General features: G+C 38.5%; 1 protein-coding gene across 3 annotated transcripts in view; it reads left to right on the forward strand.

The window, feature by feature from the left end:
* PIK3C2A (phosphatidylinositol-4-phosphate 3-kinase catalytic subunit type 2 alpha) overlaps window positions 1-18,260 on the forward strand; it is a 52,494-nt gene that overhangs the window by 27,958 nt on the left and 6,276 nt on the right. For all 3 annotated transcript variants that reach the window (XM_040065953.2, XM_040065950.2, XM_040065951.2), the window contains exons 10-27: window positions 1,274-1,316; window positions 1,405-1,618; window positions 1,708-1,830; window positions 3,247-3,414; window positions 6,938-7,046; window positions 7,812-7,954; window positions 8,587-8,775; window positions 9,244-9,337; window positions 9,595-9,689; window positions 10,022-10,202; window positions 10,748-10,852; window positions 11,895-11,987; window positions 12,232-12,361; window positions 13,796-13,932; window positions 14,583-14,752; window positions 15,007-15,163; window positions 15,580-15,689; window positions 17,294-17,501. In XM_040065953.2, the coding sequence (XP_039921887.1) occupies window positions 1,274-1,316; window positions 1,405-1,618; window positions 1,708-1,830; window positions 3,247-3,414; window positions 6,938-7,046; window positions 7,812-7,954; window positions 8,587-8,775; window positions 9,244-9,337; window positions 9,595-9,689; window positions 10,022-10,202; window positions 10,748-10,852; window positions 11,895-11,987; window positions 12,232-12,361; window positions 13,796-13,932; window positions 14,583-14,752; window positions 15,007-15,163; window positions 15,580-15,689; window positions 17,294-17,501 (2,469 nt within the window). The remainder of the gene's footprint in view (window positions 1-1,273; window positions 1,317-1,404; window positions 1,619-1,707; window positions 1,831-3,246; window positions 3,415-6,937; window positions 7,047-7,811; window positions 7,955-8,586; window positions 8,776-9,243; window positions 9,338-9,594; window positions 9,690-10,021; window positions 10,203-10,747; window positions 10,853-11,894; window positions 11,988-12,231; window positions 12,362-13,795; window positions 13,933-14,582; window positions 14,753-15,006; window positions 15,164-15,579; window positions 15,690-17,293; window positions 17,502-18,260) is intronic.

Consider the following 18,260-nt stretch of genomic DNA (forward strand, 5'->3'; position numbering starts at 1 on the left):
AGACAGATAAATATAGTTGTCACAAGGACTAAAATTCTTACAGGGAAGTGCAGAAGAGGTAAAGACAACATAGTGAAATACAGCGTATAAATATTTTTTCAATGTTTGCTTTTTGGTAGGAGAAAGCTGTAGAAATAATTAGATCATAGTGTACAAATAGCTCCCCAAAATAACATTGCTCCAGTAGAATTTTAAAAAGGTGGGGTTTTATGAATAAAAACCTTGCAATTATTTTATGATGGACACCGGCTTACACAGTAATGTATATGAAGGTGTGTAGGACTGCTTTCAGAAACAAAATTTCTATAAATATTGGAGACTGTTGCATTCTAATATTTTGTTAAATATTGTTTGATTTTATTTTTTTAAAAGTAGTTCTTTGTGGTTGAAAGAAGTGACTGTGTTTTTTGTAAGAATGTGAAATCTCGATATTCAAACTTCAAGTTGAAGATGCTCAATCTGTACATGAAAAGTGTAAGGAGAGCATTCATTCTTCTGCAACACTTGTGGCAAACGTTTAAGGAAGTTAGAAGTTCACTGGGGTTTGATTTTAAACCACAAGCTTAGTTTTCATTAAAAAGTTTAGTTTTATCAGGACTTGAATTTGGAATTAAACCCTTCCTGATTAGAAGGGAATGAATTCCCATGATTTGTTTGTCACCTTTAGGTTTCAACAGTGTCTTTGTTGATACTAGACATTGCTATGATGTTGCATCATGTTGAGACTTCCATTATATCAGACCAAGAAACAAATAAAGATAGTATGAAGTAACAGTCCTTACTGTTTGTTTCCTCAGTTGTTGATTTTTTTTTATTCAGTAAATTTATAACTCTGCCAATAAAAGGTACCTTACCAAATGCCACAAACAAGAAAAACTGTTTAAAGCTGTTCAGATTTAAATTATTGGGCAATAAGCTAATGACCTCTGCTTTCATCCATAACAGTCCTGAGTTAGTTTTATCTCTACCTAGAGAAGTTAGATTATCCTGAGAATATTTGAATGTACTGTCTTTCTGGACTTCATAAAGAGTGTCAAAACAGTTGACTTGACAAAAAATGAGCTTTTGAATTTGGCGCATAGTTGCTGCGTCATATGGAAATTGTGATGCTGTTAGTTAACTCTTGAGGAACTTTGAGTGAAAAGATGTATTACATAAACTTAAACATGAGTCTAATTCAGATACTTCATAATTTCTGTGTAAGATACTTAATAGCTGGGGAAAATTAATAAGGATTTTCAGTATTGAAATTTCCTCTGACTTTATTGTGTAGGTATCCTTAAAATGTGGTGATGACAATAGCAAGAGCCTCCCTGGTGAGTGAAGTTCTTCAATTTTTATTTAAAACCTGTTTTGAGGTGGATAATTTAGGAAGAACTGCATTCAAAATAAAATATCATTTAGGTTCACTGCAACCTGAAAATCCTCTGAAAGTGAGTATAGACCAGTTAACAAGAGCAGTTGAGGCCCTTCTGCAACTCCACACGAATTCCTGTAGCAGTTCAGCAGCAATTTCTCCAGAAGAGAGTAAGAGTACCAAGGAAGCTTGGACTGCCACAGAACATCTCCAATTCACAATATTTGCTGCTCATGGAATTTCTTCTAGTTGGGTGTCAAAGTAAGTGACTTATTGCAAAATTCCTCCTTTTATAGATTTTTAAAAATCTTTTAATGGGTTCTTATGTTTAACTTTCTTTCCGTGTCCAGTTATGAAAAATACTACTTGATTTGTTCTCTGACCCATAATGGAAAAGATCTGTTCAAACCTGTTCAGTCCAAGAAGGTTGGCACGTACAAGAATTTCTTCTACTTGATTAAATGGGATGAACTGTAAGTGACTTTAGCCTGTTAAAACTCAGTAAAATGTTTTGTTTTACCTAGCTGCTGAATACAGTCATTCAAGCAATTCTTGGTTCTAATTCCATTTCAAGCATCCAAGGAACAATTTACTGATGAAAATCAGAAATATTTTTCCAAATGATGTTTCAGTACTCATTTTAAAAGGGGGAATGGAAGCGCTGGACAAGTGCCTGTGCTAATTTGTTTGTAGCATACAATTACCGGGAGTTGGGAAGGTCGTAACCTTCCTTGCAATGGGAATGGCTTGTGCTGCTTGGAGAGGCATTAAAGAATAAAACTTGCTTGTATGTACTGCTCAATTTATGTAAATGGAGAGGGAGAGCAATTCACTTTTACTAACATGAAAGTTGAATCAATTTTTCTTCCAAACACAGAGGGTAGAAAGGAAAAAGGAAGAGCATGCAGAGAAAAGATAGGGAGATAATGTCAGGTGATAACTGAAAGGGGAACATTTTTCATTATCTGTGCAGAACTTAATCTCTGCCACTTGAGTTATCAGGCAGCCTGTCATAGGTGAAGCATCATGTGAGCTCCATGGTGCCCCGTATCTACTCTCCTGACTGTTTTTAAAGGTCAGAGATAGACCCTAAGGAATACCCTGAAAGTTTGTGGTCAACAAATTATTTCAGACCAGCAATGAGAGTTTCTAGAACACCTGCCTTCAGAGAGTACTCCAACTACCTTATTTTTCTGGTAGTGCATGGGATTAATTGTCAGATCTTTTGTTGGCAAGTGCTACTGTATTACAGTGAAAGGTCTGCTAGATTGCTTAGAAGCTGCTGACAACAGTGTAGTCCTTTATACTGCAATTGTCATGTTTTACAGAGAAATCAAACTGAAAGAACATTTTTAGGCAGTAAAAGCAATGTAAACAAAAGTGGAAGCTTGAATAGCTCAGTGAGGTGTATACTCCTCAGCTGCTTGCTTTTTAGGTTTTGTACCACTTAGAATTTAACTTTGAGTAGTTCTTAATAGACTCTTTCATTTGGTTGGGAAACCATTGTCAACTGACCCTTTCAATCTGAAAAGTTAGGAAGTGGCTAACATGGAATTCTGTGTGCTCTTCCTAGTGAGTGGAGTGGGAAAACTGGTTATGCTGGGCAGGTCCCTTCTGTGCAAGGAATGTGATTTAATAGACAGAGATTAAAAAGGGTTGTTCGAAATCTGACAACAGTGCAGGCATGCAATTTAGCAGGTTTTACAAGCTATTGGTGTGGGAGATGAAGTGGAGTGAAATATGATTGCATGGATATTTAACACTTGTTCTTCAATGTTAATTGACTTTTTGAAAGCAAGAGGCATAAATGGAGTATATGGATAAGCCTGTAACTTACTAACTGCTGCCTTTTTTCTAATTGACTTATTTTTAATACTTTTATTTTGTAGAATAATTTTTCCCATCCAGATTTCACAGTTGCCTTTGGAATCACTCTTATGTCTGACTTTGTTTGGAATCCTAAATCAAAGTAGTGGGAGTTCCCCTGACTCAAATAGGCAGAGAAAGGGCCCAGAAATTTTGGGTCAGGTTTCTCTACCTCTTTTTGATTTTAGGCGGTAAGTATCCAAAACATGGGTAAGAGTATCAATATGATTTGCTCTGTGTAAAACTTCCTCCACACCCATAACTATAGAAATTGCCTCTCTGATATTGAATATAGTAGGCCATGATAAAGGTAAGAATTGTAAACTACAGTGATATAGAAAAAATACATTTCATTAAATAGAGGACAAAATGTGGTTCTGTGTTGTAGGATTTTCATCTAATTGGCTGAAAAATCTTTACTGCTGGAGGAAGTTGAATATTGTTTGGATGATTATATCCTAGAATATTCTAAAATTATTTCTTTTGATTCAGAGCTAGATTTATTTTAAACAATTAAAATACAGGGATAATTAACAAGTGTGTTAAACTTACAGCATATTTCTGGTTTGAACTGGCTTTCCTTCAAATACAGCTGCTGGATGCTGTTACACGTTTTTCACTAAGAATGAAAAGCCTGCTGTAACTTTCCTAAGCTGAGTGTTTCTGGCTTGGTTCAAGTTGCTTTGTGCTTCCAACTTTGATTACAAAGTGCATTCCAAAATGCTTATCACTCAGGCAGCTACTCAGTGAGACATTAACCAGTAGGCTCGAAGCACATTTGCCCAAATTAGACATCATGTTGCAGAAGCGATCACACCATTGCAACACAGCTTCTGCATTTATGCTTAAAGTTTCCTATTTATGTGTGCTGCTGACTTCTAGGTCTTACTGGAAGTTTAAATTGTCAAGCAAGGCTGCAGAAAAGCAGCCAGATCTTTCCTGGGCAGTTACTGCTGTGTGTTGCTTGAGCCTGTTTTGTTTGCTCTGTGTCCTCTGGTTCTGGATTTAACTTGTTCTGCTTTCTCTTTTGTCTGGTGATGATTCCAACAGCTTGAGGGTGTCACAGAGTTTAGGATTTCCTGCATTGCAAAGATGGCTTGCAGCTGCTTTCAGTCTTCACTAAAGCTTGTATTTCTTTTCATTAATGATGCTTATTTCAACCTTCTATTTAAATTATGCACTTCAGCCTCCTATCTAAATACTGCATTTCACAGAACAACTTTTGATTTGAATTGCAAATTTATCTTGTCTTCATGGTGTTCTCATAGGAGTATGTTTGGCAGAAAACCATACAGTTTATGCAGAGCACTGTAATGGCATGTGTTTTGCTAGAGTTTGCTGAGTAACTTGTATGTAGCAGCTGTAGAGATGCTTAGAGGTCTAATCCACTTGCAGTCCTCATAAATTAAATCCAGACCTAGGTAATTAAAGGTGGTAGACAAATATTCCAGTTACATTTGAAAATAGCATCCATGGCAGGAAGGAGCTAAAACTTGAAACTAACTGAAATATGGGGAGAACGAAACTGGTCATGTATGTTTTGGAAGAATCCATGGCCAAGTTAAAATTCCTTCTGCTGAAGTGCATCTGGAGTGGCTTTAAATGTCATTACTTCAGGATGAAACAGAAGGCTGTGGCAACTGTATTAAATTGGAGAATTATTAAAAATAATAAGCTGTTCAGTTGTGCTTTAGTGGCATGATTTGGTAATCTTTATTAGCATGACAAGCTCCTCTTTTTTAAAATCAAAATGTTGCTCAAGACTCATAGAAGTTTTCTGTACCTAACATTCAACACTTATTGATCTATGAAGTGTCGTCTGTCATGCTCTACTACAGTTGGAAATGGTATTAATGTTGGGAATACATTGACAAATGCAAATGTAATTTGATATGCCCTTGCAGAATCTGGTAATGTGGGAAGTCCAAGCAAATGGTAATGCCTGTAAGATTCATATGCCTGAGCCTTTTTTCTAGAAGCAGAGAGGAGTGTGTGTGTGTAGTGGTTTTATGTTCACTAAATTCTGTTTGCTAAATTTAGTGTTTATTCTTTTTTCTGCAGGAGAGAGATTAGGACAAAAAGCAAAGCAAGCTCAAGCTTAAAAATGAACAAAATAGTTTTATCAACACACACTAAACGAATGAAAAAAAGAAAGTTGGGAAAAGAAAACCTAAACCAAAACAGAATGAAACTTTAAAACGCTCTTCCCTCTTTCTACAAACTATTAACTTTCTTATAAAACAACATAGAAAGACACAACTTGTGATCTTCAGTCAGTTTTACTATTTAAACATAATTATTCATTACTTTAGGAGAATAGTCTCTCTAGGGTTTCATGGAAATGTTTGCCATAAGACAAAATAGTCCAGTGGCTTCTAATGTCACACATCTGCAACTGCCTGGAGTTTTTGCAGACTGTGATGTTCTATCAGCAAGGCGTCTCAGGGTATCTGGGGTACTTTACAAATACTTCTAGTCTAAAATCGTCTTCATCTTAAAGGCCGAGACCTCATTTTAACCCAGAAGTGAGGACTTTAAAGTTCTCAATTAAATATCAATCACATCAGTCCTCAGGTTTTGATTAGAGTTAGCATTCTCCCCAACAACACTAAGATGCTATAGAGAACAGTCTATTTCTCCATAGTTTACCCCAGAGAAGTCCAGTTAAAAATGTCCACTTCTTCAATCTTATTCCAATAATATTATCAGTTCTTTCACTTCTAATCCACTGGCTTCATGCGGTGTCTGTTCTACATACCCTCTGTTTTCTTTCTTTTCTCTCTCAAGGAAGTCTTGTACTTCAGGAGCTGTATGTTGCTAGGAAAGGGTTAAATGTGCCCAGCCTGCAGTGGCCATGTGCTCCCTGCTCGGGGCTGCGGGGCTGCAGAGATGCAAAGCTGCGCCAACAGGAGAAGCCAGTAGAGGACCTCTCTTCTCCCCCTCGGTCTCACCCAGGGTGGCGCGGCTCGGACCGGCCACAAAGCTGCAGGCTTCCTTTCTCCACTGCCAGTGGCCACCAAGCCGGGCCATGGCCTAGACCACCGCCCCCGCCATGGCCCTGGGCATGTGGCCAGCACTGCCGAGCTGCAGCGTCCCCTCTCCCCTGCCAGCAGCCGGGGGAAGGGGGGCTCAGCTGAGGGAAGGAGGGCTCAGACAGAGGGAAAGGGGCCCAGCCAGCCCGGGCCACTCCCCATGCAGGCAGCAGCTCCTGGAGGCCTGGCCAGGCCCAGCCCTGGCCGCTACTGAGGATGTTACCTCATGGCCATCTCGACAGAAAGAGAGTGATTTGCCGGAGATAAGAGTTTTAAATGGGGACTTCCCAAACTTGGCATCTTCATTAGTTAAACTAGCTACCAATATCTTAGCTAGCTTTCTCTTAGGTCCTGGCAGGGAAAAATATTCTACATTTCTCTATAACTAAGAATAAAACTGTACCAACCCATGATAGTGTGTGTTTGTGTTCGGTTTTTTTCTCAGAGGCAACAATATTCCTTTTCTGACGTAAAGAACAGGGACCACCTAATTTATCGGTCAACTAAATCAACACTGAACTTTTTCCTTTGCCTTTTCCACCTAAAAGGTGTGTGCACCGCTTTAAAGCACTTAAAGTACAGATGACAGCCAGTGAAAAATCAGTAAATTAATATGACAAGTAATGCCTTGGTGAAGTAAACGGACTGTGATACTAATAACCTGTACATGTTCTTTTCTCAGATTGCTAACTTGTGGGACAAAGCTGTTGCAACTGTGGACCTCATCGCACCCGCATCATGTGTCAGGGATGGCCAGTAAGAAAGGAAATATGGAAAGAATAGTATTGCAGGTGATACATAATTCTGATTTACTCCATGCTTTGTTGGAATATTGTGACTTGTAAGTCATATTAGATGAATGTTTTGGGGAGAGGGAAAGTACTACTAAGTAATATTTGAAAGTGCCTACACTGCCTACACAGTATAGAATAGTGATTACTAAAATGTAAGGCAAAGAATGGGAAACTCCTTGAAGTCTGTACAAAGCTGTTATTGAATAACTGTCTGGAAGTAAGAGAAATCAGAAGCGTTTTGGCATTACACGTTGTTAGTACTGGGAGAGGATGTTTTTGAAAGCAATCAGTAGAAATGCATGCTGAGATGGGAGTTGTCTGGACACAAGCAGTAGCCATTCCTGCTCCTTTACAGAACATAAGCACCTCTCTTTCTCAATTCAGAGCTCAAATTTCCCTCCAAAGAGAAGGTGCCTTACTAGGCATGGCTCAGCAGTCTCAACATGGCCTGTCAGTGGTTGGGTTGGGAAACCTCTGGTGGGGGTTTGAACAGTTCTGTCATTATCTCTGCTCTAAGCATTCTCACTTCTCTTCTGAGGAGTGCTACAGCCTCTGCATTGTGCAATAACACAGCTGTACGTTTAGGAACTGTAGTCATGTAGAGGAATTGAGATGGAAAAAAATATTCAGCAAACAGTATCTGGGGACTATTGCACTTGTGTAACTAAAAAGTTCAGATACCCAAACATCTGAGATGGCTGGAAGGGTGAGCTTTCTCTTCTTAAGGACTTGCATCCTCTTTTTTTTTTTTTTTTTTTTTAGATTGACTTCCCATCACATGCATTTGATATTGAATATAAAATGCCTCAAGCTGCAAAGACTACTGTGCATCATTCTGTAGAAACATTAGAAAAACCATTGAGAGAACGTCTTCTTGCCATTCTCTCCAAGGATAGCACCATAGGGTACGTCCATCTCTTCCAGCTGGGCTCTTTTTGCACATGACAATTTGTAACTAGGGTATGGAATGCTTATATATTCTTAAGTTTCTGTAACTTTTTTTAATATATTTTGAAGACCTGTAGAGACTTAAACAAGGGATTGAATTAAACATATGAAATCATAGTACTAACTTAATGAATTTCCTTGTGCTTTGCATGGCTGGTGCTACAATAGTTTCTTGCTACAAGACTGCTTCTCTTTTGCCTGCCTGTTACAGTCACCTGTTCCTGCTTGGCAGTTCCTCAGTTCCAGGAAGCAGTGGCAGTCTCACCAGTGGCTATTCGTGTACTGTGGAAGCTTTTCTGGCAGCCTTTCCTATTCATCTACCAAACTAACACTGATGTCTTTTGTTTACTTCAGATTATACTAGAACTTAATTTTGTACTGCCCAAATGATAAATTTGAACAAATGTTTCCTTAATGTTTGAGGCTTTATTTGCCTCCTTGTTTTACTTTTGTGGAGGAAAGAGCAATTTCAGAGTCATTCCATTTTGTGTGTTAAATTATCTGTATGAATACAACGATAAGTGGCATTTGGGTTATTCAGGTGGTGGTTTGTCATATGCATTATAAACTGAAATGCTCTTGTCTGCAGGCTGTCAAAAGAAGATAAAGAATTTTTGTGGGAGAAGAGACATTATTGTCATAGCCATCCTAATAGCCTACCAAAAATACTGGTTAGTGCCCCTCACTGGGACTGGGCAAGTCTTCCAGAAATATATTCATTACTTCAGCAGTGGCCTCCTTTATCACCCTTAGCTGCACTGGAACTACTTGATTCAAAGTAAGAAAACCAAAGTGTCAATAAACTCTTTGTGTTTTGGTCAGCATTAAATGACTTCTTGGTAGAACATCCTGGAATAGTGTTCTGTGGAAAAAAAATACTGAATTTCTTGCAGCAAAAGTTAAATATTTTTAAAATTTTAAAGAGCCATGTGCTTACTTGATTGATGTAGGTTTAACTAAGTCATATAGTGAAAGCACAGCAACAGTGGTTAGGGTTTTGAGGTTTAACATGCAACACGACAGGAGTTTATACATCCAGAGTTTTGAGAGGTTTTGAATATGCTTGTCCTAGACATGCACATGCAGTTGCTTCTTACGTGATGAAGGGTCTTGTACTTGTAGGTCCCTTACTGAGCTTTTAAAGACTTTATATAGTTGCTTTTCTATCTAGCTGGTCTCAAAAAAAATAAGAAAAAATCCTACATGAGCAGAGAGAACTTGATGTGGTTTTGTGGTGACTTTCTAGGTTTGCTGATCAGGAAGTACGAAATACGGCTGTGAACTGGATGGAGACATTGAGTGATGATGAGTTAACAGATTTCCTCCCTCAGTTTGTACAGGTAAAACTTTCAACCTACACAGAGGTTTGAATTTTTCTGGTTCTTGAAAACCTGAAGATATTGCTTCTGACTAGTAACAGAAGTGCAGTTGTGTGCCTCTAACTGTAATGCACAGTAGAGGAAACATTTTGAATAAATAATCACTTTGTCACTGTCCAAAGTATTTGTGGTAATTCTGTCTGTGCATTCGTCACAAAGTATGTCTTCATCAAGAATTAAATGCAGACCTGATTTATGTAATTTCCATTGTATTTTAGGCATTGAAGTATGAAACCTACCTTGACAGCGCTCTTGTGAAATTTCTTTTGGCTCGGGCACTGGGAAACATTCGGATTGCGCACTACCTGTACTGGTAAGGGGCTCTTTGTTCCATTGCTCCTGTAATGCGTGTGCCACAAGATGAATATTTCCAGATAAAAAATCCTTCTTAACATCATCATTCAGTAACATAACAATGACTGTATGAAGGGTGATTATACAGAATGTAGATCCTGGTTGGTTGGATTTTTTTAATAAAAGAACAGATAGTGCCATTACAAAGCACAAACTTCTTGTCTTTTCTTCCTGTATATCATTAAATTCAGATGTAGGTAGTATTGATTCACTAAAATATTTTAATGTCTTAACATTGCATTGTTTGTTGTATTTTCTATTGGAAAATTTAACTTATATTCTTTATTTCAGGCTTCTTAAGGATACACTGTATGATACAAAGTTTGGTGTAAGGTATGAGCAGATTCTTGGAGCTTTTCTTTCAGTCTGTGGAAAAAGGCTGAGGGAAGAGCTGGAGAAGCAGACCAGGCTAGTGCAGCTCTTTGGAATGGTAGCAGAAAGAGTAAAGCAAACGAGTGGATCTGCTCGGCAGGTGTGTATATATGTTTTTAATTCAAAACTAATCCACTTAATTGTCATTTTTGTCTAAATTAAAAATGTTATATAAATTTATAGGAAGATTTATGAAGCTGTTGCTCTGCAAAGCTTAATGAAGTTGATACTTTTGTCAAGTTTGTTACCTGAAACATATGGTGATGAGGTGATATGGCAAGGTAGTATAGGATGGTTTCTGTGTCTGATCAACTGGAAAAGAATTTGAAACTATTACTGCTGAAGAATAATCTCATCATGCAAAGGAACAGGATATCTACTGTTGTGCTGATAATAAAGCTTACAGTTTGATGGCGTGGGATGCTGTCATGTGGTTCAATCAAAAAAGAACCCCACAAACATGTGTGATGAGTGTTACATTGCTAGGCTTAGGTGTTTTTAATAGCTAAGCCAGCATCTTAGCTATTCTAGCATTCCTTTGACATTGAGGAGTTAAAATAGTGCCTTCAGGGTAACTTTGTCCAGAAGTTTTCTGTAGATGCTTCAGTTAGGAAAATGTCAGCTGAATTTTCTTTTTGTCTACAGATTGCCTTGCAAAACGGTATGGAGCGTGTGCAGTTGTTTTTCTTGAAGAACAAATGCCGTTTGCCTCTCAATCCCAGTCTTGTGGCAAAAGAGTTAAATATTAAGGTACTGCACATTCAGGGTTTCAAAACCCTTTTGTAAAAAATACATCTAGGTAAAGCTTTTACAAATGAGAAAAATCACTTCAAGTGCTTGAAAGTTCTTTATGCTGTTGAGATTGGGTTTAATCAAAAATGCTGACTGAATAAAGCAGCAAAATTTGCTGAGCAAAGATAAAATGTGTAAAAATACAGTGTCAAACCAACAAAGGCACCTGGGTTAAAAAATATAGACATATATCTGTAATAACTTATTACATCTTCAGACCCTGTGTCCTGAGACCAGCAATCCTGGTTATAGCAGAACAGGGGACTACTCAAAGTGCATGAAAAAGTCCTGTGTGCGTTAGTAATCAAAAGAGGAAACTGACCAAGAATATAAAATTCAAGCAGTGAGTAAATACTGTGAAACACATGAAGCTACCTGTTACTGATTGTGTCCAGAGATGCTGGGGAAGGAGGCAGTAGCTTTATTTTATTGTGAAGGTCCAGCAAGTAATAATGTAGGAGAAGCAGGTAAATTATTTTTCCAGAACAGAAGGTTTGACAATATCTCCTCAACCGCAGTCTTAATTATTATCATCGTGAATGACTGAAAACTTAAAGGTTTGTTAACGCTTGAACTAATCCTGTGTTTAAGAGGCAGCTCATCTCACTTTCCTTCTCTACTGTAACTATTAAATTGTGTGCAGGGACTTGAAAGCAGATAAATGAGAAGATTCTGTGAAACTCAAAAATACACATTTTTAATACATCTTCCAGGTTTCAAAAAAAAAGCTGCTGATGAAGTATTTAGTCATATTTTATTCACTCTTCCCTTGAGAATGTATAAAACATCACTGTGCAGCACTGTTGGCTTTCGTACAAGAATTCAACAAATAATAGCCTAAGGGCTCGTTATTCAAAGGCAGCACATATTCACCACAATTGAAATGTTGGAAGTCTGAATAGACACATTGTGTGTCAAACCTGCTTGTTGTCAGAATGTCTTGTTTTCTGGGCTAGCAGGAATAGTCCCTTCTGACCATTGACACTAAATCTACTTGCAGGCCTGTTCTTTCTTCAGCTCCAATGCAGTACCACTCAAAGTTGCACTGATAAATGCAGACCCACTGGGAGAAGAAATTAATGTGATGTTTAAGGTAGGCCTTACATGTGTATTGGAGAAAAGAAGTTGAAGTTGAATCACTGTTTCATTGGTCTCAATAATTTCAGCATAGACCGATAAGCTTAATTATTCTGTGAGTTTGCTCCTGTGTATCTAGAAAGCAACACGTGAACCGGCCATGAAATATAAAAATCTACCACATGTGAACATTTAATTGCAGCCTGTTTCACTTTTGAGTTTACTCTGTCATTGGTTAACTTTTTTTTTTTCCATTTAAGGTTGGAGAAGATCTGAGACAAGATATGTTGGCTTTACAAATGATTAAAATCATGGATAAGATCTGGCTGCAGGAGGGACTGGATCTGAGGATGGTTATCTTCAAGTGTCTCTCAACTGGAAAAGACAGAGGTGCTAAACTGGATGCTGCCTTGAGTCTTTGCTCCCCTCATTAAATTTCTTATCACATTGATAGTGAAAAACCTCTGGGCACAAGTGCCAAGGAACAGTGCCACTGCAATGAACTTCAGAACTTGAGAGTATAATAAGTTAGGTTGTTCTGAATTTCCTGATGGCTGAGTGGCATCTAAATGTTCTTCTCTTGAGCATTCTGTTGTCAATGAACAGTGCAACAAACAAATACAGTGATAAAAGCTAAGGTTGCTCTTGGTGCTCTTACTGCAACACAAGAAAATAATGGTGCTGTAGCAATCCTTATTCTGGAAATTTAATTATGGTGAAGGCATTCCAATGCAAACCAAAATGCTGAAGTGTTTGGAATCTGCTGCAGTTGAGTCAGGGAGTATTGTTCTTGTACTGAAACGTGCAAAAAGAGGAAATATTTAAACCCTTGCCATGCACAACCCCCCCAGAATTAGTGTAGTGCTGGTGAAAGTTCCTTGGCAATATGAGGCTGTCTCTGGGTTTGAAAGTAGGTCACAAAACTCTGAGTGCAAATACTGCCCTGCGCCTTGAACATGTTTTTTGCTAGTTTTAGCTAATTCTCTAGATCTAGCCAATAGAAACCAAAGTTATTTAAGAGGATAAAGAGTAACTTAAGTATTTCTTCAGTCAGATGAACAGCATGACCAAAACTCTTAAGTACATGGAAAAGATGGAGATCTAGGTAGGAAAAACTAAGCAAAAAGCTTCTATTTATATAAGAAGTGCTTTTTAGAGAAACAGATGGCTTTTCCTCCTACTCTGAATGAGGATTTATGTAGCTTTTCTTTTCTTGCAGCTAATATTAGTGTCCTTAACATACTCAGAAGATTAAAGGGGAGAAGTAAAATGGATGTAAATTACAGATGTACTTTTAGTAACTCTTTCCAAGATAGAAGCAAAATTCGGTTAATCAACTAAATGTTTTCATTTTATGATTTAGCTATACAAATATTTTTAGTAATTTATATCTCCAAAGTAAGGCCACATATAAAGCCCACTGTCTGGTCTGTTTCAACACTTGACAGCAGACAAAGCTACTAGATTATTTCACTGTCAGTATGTGACCATCAAAGTATTTTGCCCAACTTAGACTAATGGGAGGTTGTGTGGTTGAAACTAATAATTCAAAGTATAACTTAAGTGTGCACTCTAGCAACTGTAACTACTTGTAGTAAAGTATGCTAAGCTGGATTGCTACATTTGTTTCATGGTTTACTTTGTAACATAGTCTATGGAAATGCTATGGGGACTACTAGAATTATTGTTACCTAACTGGGTTTTGAAGGAGGTTGATCTAAGACTGTAAGATTCATCCTTATTAGGAACGTTTCTACTGAATAATAAAAATGCAGCATAACTTAAGGAGATTGCTAAATACACTTTATTTTATTCTGTATCAAGGCATGGTAGAGCTTGTTCCTGCTTCAGATACACTTAGGAAAATTCAAGTGGAATATGGAGTGACAGGTTCTTTTAAGGACAAGCCTCTGGCTGAATGGTTGCGGAAGTATAATCCTACAGAGGAGGAGTATGAAAAGGTAACTTTTCAGTACCTTTTTTTTTTTTTTTTTTTTTAGGGCTAAATACAATCTGATGAAAGAATAAAATTCATATTTCAGGTCTTACATTGAAATTTTTGGTTTATATATTAAATAATTTTTTTCTGTACTTGAAAAAGAGCAAATTAAAATCCCCCCTAAAAAAAGGAGCTAGATGGATTCTCATCAAGGATTTTTATTGGATATAGAAAAAATGTTCTTTAAATTTAAGAGAGGGGGGAATAGTGGCCTCTCTAAGTTGTATTTCAGGAACAGTGGCCTCTCCTTGTACACATGAGGTTCAAAAACTAAATTTTTGGGGGGCTATAATGCCGTTAAAATACATTGGAAATACAAGTCTTATACTCTTCTTTGCTAACACAGTTTTGTGATTTGTCTTCAACTCCTCTTTTCTCTTTCATTTATGTAAAAAACAAAATAACAATTTTTGCTGGAGAGTGGGATATCAAGAGATTTTGTCAAGGCTAACTATTTGAAGTGGAGTATTTGGGGGGGGAAAAAAACCCCAAATTTAGGGTCTGTTTTGCCTGGGTTGGATTTTGCACTCATTTAGATTGATTGTTGAACACATGAATTATGTTTTTCCACTAATATTTGATCTCAATTCACTTATTTTCTTTCCCTTCCAGGCTTCAGAAAACTTCATCTACTCTTGTGCAGGATGCTGTGTAGCCACTTATGTCCTGGGAATCTGTGACCGCCACAATGATAACATAATGCTCCGGAACACCGGGCACATGTTTCACATCGACTTTGGAAAGTTTTTGGGACATGCACAAATGTTTGGTAGCTTTAAAAGGTATTTTCTGTACCTAAGCAATGTAGAGAATGAAGTGATTTTTCTTTCCAGCTGTTGCTCTGGGAGACTTGCTGTAGGTCCAGTACCATGTGAATGTGCTGTGTAACTTGGGACAAGAACCCAACCCAAACCCATGAAATGGCTTTAATGACATGTTAAATATCATCACCTCCGGGTGGGGATGGGGGTAGCAGGGAGCATGTGGCAATGAAGAGACCTTATGATGGACTCACAATTCTGTGCTTTTTGAACAGGGATCGAGCTCCTTTTGTGCTGACATCAGATATGGCTTATGTCATTAATGGTGGGGAAAAACCCACAATTCGCTTTCAGCTGTTTGTGGATCTCTGTTGCCAAGCTTACAACTTGATAAGGAAACATGCCAGCCTCTTCCTTAACCTACTTTCGTTGGTAATCATTTTTCATATTCAATTGAAACTTGATAGATCTGTCATGCTGGGTTGTATTAAAAACTATGCTTTTTATGCTACAGAAATTTATAATTCAGGCTTTTTTTAAAAGCCAGAAACATCTGATCTACTTTTTGGGATGCTTTATTTTGGAATCTTTTAAGCTTTTTTACTGCCTACCTATTCCTAAATTTAAAACTAATACACTGACACAAATTAGACAGCAAAGAGTTTTTAACTGCTTTCAATTCAGCAGAAATAATGAATAACTGCTGATTATAAGTAATTGTTGTCTGTTGTTGTTAGTATTTAGCAATTTAGTGTTGCTACAAGTGAATATGAAGGTCTAAGTCAATCATTTCAGTATAAAATCACACTGGGTTTATTGCATTAAAACTAAATTTCAATTCCTTGTAGATGCTTTCTTCTGGATTACCAGAACTAAGTGGGATTCAGGACCTGAAGTATGTCCAGGATGCTCTTCAGCCCCAAACAACAGATGCAGAAGCCACCATTTTCTTTACGAGGTACTGGATAAGGGAAATCTAAAATATCTCCCAGTATCATCCTCTTAATGGGAGATTTCTGATAGGAAAAAATGTACTAGAGCTGGTCACAGATGTGTCTGTACAAGTCGAACAGTTACACTGCACAATCATAAAATATCAGTGAACTACATAAGTAAGGTCAGTTCATATAAGAGTAATGCTTTTGCTAAAATACCTTGAGGATTTTAGGGGTGGCCTTGTGTGAAAAATTGGTTTAAAGTGCTGAGAGTAATTCTGTCTGGCTGTTTACCACTTACCTTTTGAATACATCCTAAATTGTTTAATAACAGAGTATATGACAGAAAGCATTGTAAATAAGTTCTCTTGCAGAGGTACTTTTCCACACTGGGGAGGGAGGGGTGATGCACCAGTGTAAGTGGAAGAGTGCATACAGTGTAACTGAGATGTTGCTACATGTTAGAAAAGTGTTACTGTACTTCAGATCTACAGGGGAAATAGCAGTGGCATGCATGCAACTTAGAATTGTAGAAAAGTTTTGGTAGGAAGATGTTGCAGTGCATTATTTGGGTTTATATGGTATTTCATTTTTATATTGGGTTTTGTAATGATTCTTCTGTTCCCTGGGAAACTGTATCACATGGTTTGTCCCTGCTCGGCCATGCCCATCCTCCCACACTGGAATGTAACCCAACTCAGCTTCACTCCCACCTTGTCCCTGATTGGGTAGTGACTTGTCCCTGCCTCTGGGCCCGTCCCCCCTGGGAAAAAGCCCTGGGATGGAGGTGGGGCGGTGTCTTTTGCATGGGATCAGGACAAGGAAGGAGCTACTGGGCTCCGGACTCTGCAGGGGCAGGACCCCCAAAAATAAAGCCGTGATTTCACTCCCGGAGCAAAGAGCAGACTCTTTCCTTTTGCCAATCGACGGACGTCTGGGTCTCTCTAAAGAACCCCCACAGGAAGAGACCTTTAAAGGCATCTAAGACCAATCCCCCTGCAGTGAGCGGGGACATCCTCAACTACATGATCTTCCTCAGAGACCTGTCCCGGCATCTACAACCTCTCTGGGAAACCTGTTCTGGTGTTTCACCACTTTTACTGTAAAAAGATTTTCTTTCTTGTATCTAATCTGAATCTATCCTCATATACTTCATCCCTTGTCCTCTCACAAGGTCCTTCTAAAAAGTTTGTCCCCATCTTTTGCATAAGTTCCCTTTAAGTAGGAATGGCCTCCCCATGAAAGGCCACAATAAGATCCCCCCAGAGCCTTCTCCAGTCTGAGCAATCCCCCTTCTCTCAGACTCCTGTTCTCACAGGAGAGGTGTTCATCCTTCTGATAATTTCTGTTGTGCTCCTCTGGACCTGCTCCAACAGGTCCATGTCTTGCCAGGGCTCCAGAGTTGTACGCGCACCTGGAAAGCCTTCACATGTTCAATAAAAACCTATTCCAAAGTTTGGATACTGGGTCTTCTATTAAATGTTGATGTGATACTATTTATATAGCCCATCTGACGCTCTTAAAAACCTTTTCTTTGTCAGTAAGAAATAGCGTTTATTTTTCTTAGGCTTCAGTCTTACGCATTGTTAGAACCACTTCTGTGTGTTTTGATATTTTCCTTTTCTAGACTGATCGAATCCAGTCTGGGAAGTGTTGCCACAAAGTTCAATTTCTTCATTCACAACTTGGCCCAGCTGCGTTTCTCAGGTCTGCCATCTAATGATGAGCCCATCCTGTCATTTTCTGCTAAAACCTATTCTCTCAAACAAGACGGCCGAATCAAACAAGTGTCTGTGTTTACGTATCAGAAGAGATACAACCCAGATAAGCATTACGTAAGTATGTGGGATCTGTTTTCACTCAGGGAGGATAATGGTGTATTTTCTTTCCAACAAGACACAGCAGAGACAGCTGACCAAAACCAGCCAGAGGGATATTCCACTGTGTATAATGTCACTGTCAGCAATAAAAACTGGGGATACAGGAAGACAGCAGGGGACAGGAAAATGTTGTCTTACAAGGTGGCTGTTTGGGAACTGGCTGAGCATGGATCTGCTTGTGGGCTGTGGTGATTGTCTTGCGTCACCTTCCCTCCCCAGAACTGTCTTTATCTCAGCCCACAGATTTTCTCACTCTTGCTCTTGTTCTCCCCACTGTCCCACTGGTGAGGGGGTTGGGAGTGAGCAAGCAGCTGTGTGAGTGCTGAGCTGCTGGCCAGGGTCAACCAGCAACAGCACTGCTAGAGTACAGACTGGCATTTCTAGCATCCCATAATATCCTTCGAAATGAACACCTCTTGAAAGGCATCTAGAAGGAAGTAGAAAGGGTAGAAGTAGTGTTGGTGGAGATTATTTTAAAATACGGGAATTTGAGTCATGCTGATGGGCTTTTATGTAGCCTTCTGTAAAACGGGTCCCTCCTGAGTAGGAGTTATTAAATCAGACACTCTGATTTTGGTCTGACCTTCCATTAAAGTTTGATTTGTCCCTCCTAAGTGAAAGTATTGTTTCCTGTACTAAGGCACTTATACCCTTAGTCTTACTAGAGGCACCAATCATTGCAATTTGCCCTCAGGATTTTAATAGACCTTGGTT

The sequence above is a fragment of the Hirundo rustica genome, chromosome 6 (assembly GCF_015227805.2).
Source record: "Hirundo rustica isolate bHirRus1 chromosome 6, bHirRus1.pri.v3, whole genome shotgun sequence".
In the NCBI taxonomy this organism is placed as follows: domain Eukaryota; kingdom Metazoa; phylum Chordata; class Aves; order Passeriformes; family Hirundinidae; genus Hirundo; species Hirundo rustica.